Source organism: Atta colombica, unplaced genomic scaffold (genome assembly GCF_001594045.1).
Source record: "Atta colombica isolate Treedump-2 unplaced genomic scaffold, Acol1.0 scaffold83, whole genome shotgun sequence".
Taxonomy (NCBI): Eukaryota; Metazoa; Arthropoda; class Insecta; order Hymenoptera; family Formicidae; genus Atta; species Atta colombica.
This window is the reverse complement of record NW_017259576.1, coordinates 655,891-664,061: the sequence shown is the minus strand read 5'-3', so window position 1 is coordinate 664,061 and position 8,171 is coordinate 655,891. Positions and strand designations below refer to the sequence as shown.

The 8,171-nt window shown below is 27.5% G+C and overlaps 2 protein-coding genes across 4 annotated transcripts in view; one reads left to right on the top strand and one right to left on the bottom strand.

The window, feature by feature from the left end:
* The window catches only part of LOC108693020 (pseudouridine-5'-phosphatase-like), a 2,296-nt gene extending 1,871 nt beyond the window's left edge, over window positions 1-425 (bottom strand). For 2 of the 3 annotated variants that reach the window (XM_018201660.1, XM_018201659.1), the window contains exon 1: window positions 336-423. The gene's annotated coding sequence lies outside the window, so the exon portion shown is untranslated. Of the gene's footprint in view, window positions 1-335 lie in introns of all 3 variants that reach the window. The other variant, XM_018201661.1, reaches the window with a different exon arrangement.
* An 881-nt stretch (window positions 426-1,306) lies between these two features.
* On the top strand, window positions 1,307-6,469 carry LOC108692916 (probable Dol-P-Man:Man(7)GlcNAc(2)-PP-Dol alpha-1,6-mannosyltransferase). Its single transcript, XM_018201491.1, has 8 exons — window positions 1,307-1,432; window positions 2,035-2,167; window positions 2,241-2,414; window positions 2,951-3,104; window positions 3,395-3,539; window positions 3,817-4,043; window positions 4,467-4,715; window positions 4,795-6,469. Exons 1-8 carry the CDS (start codon window positions 1,307-1,309, stop codon window positions 6,467-6,469), a joined length of 2,883 nt encoding a protein of 960 aa, XP_018056980.1.
* The last annotated feature ends 1,702 nt before the right edge of the window (window positions 6,470-8,171 follow it).

Sequence of the window (8,171 nt, the reverse complement as noted above, 5' to 3'; positions counted from 1 at the left end):
TATATATATATATATACACATATAAACATGTGTGTTTTTATTTTGTAACTAATTCATTTGAGAGAAAATTCTTGAAACGAGAAATGATAAATAGAAATTGTATATATTATTATAATATGAATATATTCATGAATATATACATTCATATTCTTGAATATATTCAAGAATATAAAGAGCATAATTGACTTTCTTTTACCGGTAACCTATTTGCGAAAGATCGCAAGAAAACACTTGACAGTTGACAGATCAAACGGTATTGCAAATAATGCTGCGATATGAAATTTTTTATCATGGTTCGATTTTGGAATAGTAAAAGGTTAGAGGAATTTTTCTACCTAGCTTCTCGATTTGCATACAATGTTATCTGATGTTATCGTGAATCCTGAATTGTACTAAACTGATTAAACTGTTTTTGCTGCTAAAAGTAAGACATGAATGCTGATAAATGCCGCTTTTCGTCACTAGATGACGATAAAGCGAGCTTGCGCAACGAAATCCTTACTTTTCGCGCGAGAGTCAAGCCAATCAATCTCGTCAAATCGATACATTTCTAAATAGAAATATTTTTCGGCTAAACATGAATGAGCACAGAGATGAATTTTTCTGAAAAACTGACCAAATTCTGATTAAATATAAATTCAATCAATTCTTACATTAAAAATCGTCTTAAGTACAGTCTTAAGATATAAGCTAATCACAGAGTCATATTATCTTAATCTCTAAATAGGCGCGTGGAGGCAAAATTATTTTTTCTTCTCCTTTTCAATTTTCTGGTTGAATTTTCTAGGACTTACAATCTGCTTAAAAGAAAAAATATCATGAGTGCAAGACAGATTATATGATTCAGTATTTAGCCTCTTTGAGCAAGAGACAGGAAGAGAAGCTCCAGAGTCTTCAGTCATTATGTAATTTTGTCAATGCGCCTACTTAAAGATTAAGGCCCGTTGCATCAGCATTACTTTGACACTTTAAGCGAAACTTAAAACTCTGTCTCATTTTAAAGCGAAAAAGAGACAGAGACAGAGAGAATCTTAAACCTTCTTAAAATCAAAGTAATGTTGGTGCAATCGGATCTAAGACATTTACTTAAGACAATCTTGAAGTAAGAACGGACCGAATGGATTATGCATACTCAAGAATCACTTAAAAAGACGCATGCGCAAGTTACTCCATTTTATAGTATACGTGGTAATTTGGACGAAAAAAAAGTATCTTTTGTGTCACACACATTGAATTTATATCATGACAAGATCCAAGAGTTTATCAAGTGACAACGTATACTTTGCATGAATGCGCAACGGTGATCATGGATCAGCTGTTTATCTTGGTATCCGTGGTTCATTTGCTATATTGCCCATTTACGAAAGTCGAGGAGAGTTTCAATCTGCAGGCAATGCATGATGTTCTTTATCACGGCTTCAATTTAACGGAGGTAATGACTGAAACATTAAACAGATCATTGAATCGTCCAACTAGAGGATATGGTATCATTCAACAAATTATTATCCACCAATTGATTGTGATTAGGCAGCCAGCACACAAAAAGTACTGTATTATATTTAGTACTAGATACGTGTATTTATAAACTCGCGATCAGCTGATGCTGCTCCGAGTTTATTTAATGCATTAGCGGGCGATTTCGTATTTTTTTATTTACTCGAATGTTATCTTTTCTGCTCGTATTGCTGCTTTGAGAAAAGTGACACATTTCTCAAAATTAATAACTTTTCACAGTGATTTGAATATTTTGAAACAATGTTTCAATTAGGATAAATGAATATGTAATGTCTATTTTGAAATTTACTACTAATGGAATCTATTGAAATAGATAAGTAGATATTTAAAGCAGATATTTAAAGTAGACATTTTATTTGAAAAAAAATAGAAATATAAGTTTTTATTTGCTTTTTTAACTATGTTAATTTTTCAGCTAACTTTTTGATTTACTAAGTCTATATTTAGTAAGGCTATATTTACTAAGTGGATATTATTGTTCTTATTGTTAATATATTTTTGGTATTTTTTTTCCAATAGTATGATCATCATGAATTTCCTGGAGTTGTGCCACGTTCCTTTTTGGGACCTATTATCGTATCTGGTCTTGCTTCACCATTGGTGGCATGTATTAATTACTTAAAGCTCAATAAATTTTTTGCTCAATATATAGGTAATCCAATAATTTTAAAATAATCATACATATTTTTTGTAGAATAAAAGATTTGATATTATTTTTTTTTTAGTAAGAGCAACATTGGGACTATTAGTAATATCTACGCTCAAGTTATATAGACAGGCTTTACAAAAAATCTTTGGAGTGCAATTTACAAAATGGTTCGTGGCTATAACTGTGACACAATATCATTTTATATACTATCTTAGTCGTCCACTGCCAAACATTATGGTTATGCCTTTAGGTAATAAAATAAAACTTTTATATATATGTATACTATTTTTGCTAATTTTTTAATATTTCTTTATTACATTAAAACTCTTGATTCATATTGTCCATTTGCAGCAATGACATAACTAAAAAATTGTTTCTACGTTAGGAATGATTACACATATTAATGCGATTTAGAGACGATTTTTAATTTTAAAAATTTATAATGATTATACTAACATTGATAATAATCCAATAGGGATCGAAACGTTTGTTATTTGTATATTTTAGAAGTATATATAATTAATACAAATAACCTGCTCGGCTCATAGCTCCTTCCATTTCTATTTAATATTTATTAAAAAAATTGTCATTTTGAGTTGCTTACAGAAGAAGAATGAAAACACAATGGAAAAAAGATCGTATTTTAAAAGAACATATATTTATTCTTCTAAAAGTAGTTACTACACCAAAATTATATTTTATACATATTTTTGAAATATGTTGTAGCAAATGATCGATATAATTTCATATATTCGTTTTCTTTTTAATTAATGAATAATATTGCAGTATTGCTGGCCTTATTTGGATGGTTGAGGAAAGGTCATGTGTTGTTTATCTGGTCATCGGCTGCAGCTATAATAATATTCAGAGCAGAACTTGCCATACTTTTGGGATTGTTTCTCTTACACAATATAGCGAGCCAAACACTTTCTATACAAAGGTATTTACATATTATCATGGACCATTGATTCCTAATATGGCTGTAAGATTACAAACAGAAATTAAAATCATCATGGGGTCTTCTGCAAAACTGCACAGATTTGTAAGCTTTCAAGTCAAATCTCTAATCATTATGTGAATTGAATATATTACCATGAAAATTCCTTGGATTTTATTGAGATACAAGCCCGATTCGATTTCACACCATTATATTAAAAAGATATCTAATCTTCTATATAATTTTTTTTCCAAATTACTTATTACACAATAATGTTTTATAATAATTTTTAGACTGCTTAAAATTGCGGTTCCAGCTGGTATATTGTTCTTAGCACTTACTATTGCTATAGATTCAATATTTTGGAGACGCTTAGTATGGCCAGAAGGCGAAGTGTTTTATTTCAATACTATTCTTAATAAAAGCAGCGAATGGGGTGTATCCTTTTCAGATGTAATAAGATTTTCCATTAAGGATTTTCAATATCTCAGATGATAATCTTGGATTGTGTGATGTTAGAAAAAATTGTTTTTGATCTATCACATCACTAGGTTAGTGTTTATTCAAATTTCAGATTATAGTATGCGATAAACTCATAAATTCTGAAAAAGACACTTTCGATTATTGAGATTTCGTTTCGTAAAGATCTTTAAGTATATATTTGTAATTTTTTAATATGTATATCGGTACATAAATGAACTTAACACATAAATAGACATCACCATTTTTATGGTACTTCTATTCAGCTCTGCCAAGAGGTCTAGCATTTTCATATTTTCTAATTCCTCTTGGGATGTTCTGGGATATTAGGGTTCGCGTACTTACTGTTCCAGCTATCCTATTCGTTATGTTATTTTCATTTTTACCACATAAGGAATTGAGATTTATAATTTATGTATTCCCATTGTTAAATGTTGCCGCAGCTGCTGCTTGTCACAGAATGTAAGTATATATATATATATATATATATATATATATTTTATTCGAATTAATTATTTTTTCATCAGTAATTTCATTCTAATTTATCAACATGATTTTTTCAAACATATTTTAATTATAAGGATTACAAAATTATGATTATTTAATGAAAATTATTAATATGTTCTTTTGCTCTTAGTAAAAATATAAGAGAAAAATATTGATATCTATCTTTTTTTTTTTAATAATTATGTATAATTTTAAATAAATATAAATAAATAATTATTAATAAATGTATATATTTTTTATCAATAAAATAGTCTAGAATTAACACAGTTATAGAGATCAGCTTGCCACTGAAGAATTAAGCTTTAGATTATAAATCTTTATAGTTATACATATATAATATAATGTAATAATGAAAAAATTGTTTCTTGTGAAAATTAGATGGGAAAACAGAGCAAAAACGACGTGGAATAGTTTTCTAGCGATAATAGTCTTGAGTCATCTTTTATTAAATGCTATGTTCTCCATGTTTCTACTGTGTGTGGCCAGTTTTAATTACCCTGGAGGTTTAGCAATTGTTAGATTACACAGACTTGAGAGAGGCTCTATCGAGCCAATACATGTGCATATTGATGTGTTAACTGCACAAACCGGAGTATCAAGATTTACACAGACTAATGCTTCTTGGATGTAAGTTATTTTGCTTAATTCCTCCAATAATATCCCCATACGATACTTTTTAATAGGAAGATTATTCATTATGTTACAGTTATTCAAAACAAGAAAATCTTACTATTGATGATCCTGAAATGCTACAATTTACTCACCTCTTGATAGGAGGAAGAAACAAATTTTCACCAAGTATAAAGCCTTATCTTAAAACTCATGATATTATTGATTCTATCGATGGATTTTCACATATAACATTAAATTATAATATGTTACCACCTATTAGAATTAAAACAAGGCCTAGCATATTTATTATGAAAAGAAAATCGAATATCAAGTATGATATTAATAAAGCAAGTTCACAAACTTCTATAAAATATTTGACAGAACAAGTAGATGATATAAAAGATGTAAAACTAAACATGTCTTTTAAAGAAGAAATAATTAATAAAGTTGTAGATTCACTGGAAAAACTTGAAGAGGCAAAAGAAACTGTTGAACATAATTTTTCAAATGTCGAATTTGAAGAGATTAAAAAAGGAAATGATGCAATGAAAAAAGAAGTAGAAATATTTGATTTAGTAAATGATAACATATCTATGGAAAATACTACTACATGGGAAAGTATAAATAAATTATCATCGGATTCAAGAGATAAAAACAAAGAAAATATCGATTCTCAGGAAGATTTCAATGACGTTTTAGATATCAGTGATATGAAATTTGATAAAAAAATAAAAATTGAAGAAAATATTAAGGGAAAATCTAAAGAAGATACAAATCTACGTCAGGAAACTCAAGGTATTAAAGAAAGTATAAAAAAAATAATTCAAGAAAAAATGCTAGAGGCTAAACAGAGGAGAGAAGTCAATGATGAACGAAAAAATGTAGAACTTCCAATAAAATCCATGAAAAAGAAAGGAGTAACACATATGTTAAAAAGAGTAGAAATATTGAAACAGGAATTAAAAGAACCACCAATTTTTATAGATAAATCAACAATAACGGGAAAAGAATTTAAGAAAGATATGCATGTAAAAGATGAACGTACAATTAGTAAACAGAAATCAATTTTACAAAAAAAAGATAAAATGAAAGTAAGAAAATCAGATAATTTAGAACAATCTGAGGATATAACAGAAGAAGAGAACGAAATTGTAAAAACAGATGCAAAAAAGATTGTAAAATCACGACATAAAGTTAATGCAGAATTCCCTGAAGCAAAAATTGCAGAGGAAGAGAATAAAGAAGAGAGAATTAAAACACCTAAATTAGTGAATGTAAGAGAAAGTATAAGAAACATAATAAATCAGTTTAAAGAATTTGAAAAAAATTTCATACACGATGATACAATAGTATCAAATGATATGAGCAATGCAAATTATATTGAGAGTGATTCACCTATGGAAGTGGATTATTCTGCAGAAAATGGTCAAGTAATGATAAAAGATGCTAGAGAAAGTCTTAAGGAAATAATAGATCAATTTAAATACATTAAACATGAATTAACTTCAGAGGAGGATGATCAATTCGACGAAATTGCAGCTAAATATATGGAACGGCCAATCGCTGAAACATTACTGCAATTTAACGAAGCTCTAAAAGCTCTAATACAACAAAGAAAAAAATTTTTATCAAAAGAACATACAGCCAACTTACACGATAATACAGATACTTATATATCAGAAAGTCAAAGAAAATCTGTTGCAGAGAAATCCAATGTAAATATTATAAATATCGATGGAAAAGAAAGCTTAGAAAAAAATAGAGAATGAGTTACAAGAAACTTTATTTAATAATGTTTCCAAGTAACTTTATTAAGTGTTACTAGTAAAACAAACGTGTAATATTGTAACATAATGTAAATATGTTTTTCTGTGATATCACAACATATTGTATTTTTTAATATATGCTCGCTTATTATCAATAGAAAGTACAAAATTGACTTTCCTACACGCGATAGAGAAAACAAATGTTATATAATTTTTCATATATTTATATCACGGATATGATCTAAATGATTATGGAGCACAAAATTATGCAATATGCCAAAATTATATATATATATATATATAATATATTTTATAATAAGGATATATTTTATAGTTGTTTTATCGCTTTATTTGTAATTATATTTTTATTCATTATATTTGAAATTACAATTATGGACATAAACATGTTCATAAGTTGTAAACATTAAATTATAGTATGACTTACGCTGTTGTCTTTTTACAATTTTTGCATTTAGTATTGCTTAAATATATAGCTGATTATGTCACGCTTGTAGCATATGTTAAATGAATTTAGAGTGAAATAAATTATAAATTTTTATGTTCCGCGAAATTCATTATACAATATTTAACAGACAGAATAATTTCCATTCGACATTTATAGACATTTATATTATAATAATAGAGTGATTAATAGACTTATTAAATCTCTTCCAAAGTTAGAAACAATATTAAAAACATAAATGTAAACACATGTCGCGTGTGTATGTTTGAATGCGTGTGTAATATATCAGATGTATTGATGTTTTACATAAAATGAAATTGTTAGATATTCTAATTTACAAATTCGATTATCAAATGAAATAGCTGAACCTTCTAGAGAAAAAGTTTCGAACTGTTTAAAGAGAAATTATTTAAAAGGGGAGCTCTTTATGATCTCTTTGGCCTATAATAACGATATTCTGCTCGAATAAATGTATAAAATGATAGTATTAGGTTAATAAAAACCACACTTGCTAGAGCACAAACCACAATTTTATCGCGTGTGCCACATTTTAAAAAGACTGGAAGTCCATCATCACACTAGAAATTTACGATGCCATGCATTAATTTTTAATTGATTTTTTTAATACAATTCTTAAGTCAAAAGAAATTTTAAATTATTTCGAATTATGAATTTACCTGCATCTTTGCCTGCCTCCATTTAAATTTCTGGAATTCCTTGCTGGAGTCTACAATAGATTGCTTCGTGCCAAATAATCTTCGTGATAATGGAGCATTGTACATATGTATCTAAATTGAAAGTTAAAGATTTTTTAATTTTTTTTTTTAAATTTAGTATACTACTACGTTTACTTATTAAATTAGCACAAAGAATTTGTTCCTTCTGTTTCTATTAAGTTCCGCTTTATGTAAGAAAGAGCTTTTGAGAAATTTTAGTTATAAAAAAAAATTAATAATATTAATTAATAAAAAAATAACTTTGCGAAATTATATGATTAAGTTTTAAGTTTATTTTATTAACAAACATATTTTTGACCTACTTTGACTTAATAATTTAATAACATAATAATTTAAAACTACGATAATAAGAATTACGGTTCTTTTTATCCAGCAATGGTGCATATTAACAATGAATTATAATATTTAACGTGTTATTAGAAAACTCTACTTATATTGCGTTACCTTGTGCACATTCCATTTAAACATTTTCAAAATTCTTGATTTAATGACAACTCCATTCAAC

Coding starts and splice junctions, on each gene's coding strand:
- LOC108692916 (XM_018201491.1), top strand. CDS start 1,307: ATGGATCAGCTGTTTATCTTGGTATCCGTGGTTCATTTGCTATATTGC. Junction 2,415..2,950: donor CATTATGGTTATGCCTTTAG/GTAATAAAATAA, acceptor ATAATATTGCAG/TATTGCTGGCCTTATTTGGA. Junction 4,044..4,466: donor GCTGCTGCTTGTCACAGAAT/GTAAGTATATAT, acceptor TGTGAAAATTAG/ATGGGAAAACAGAGCAAAAA.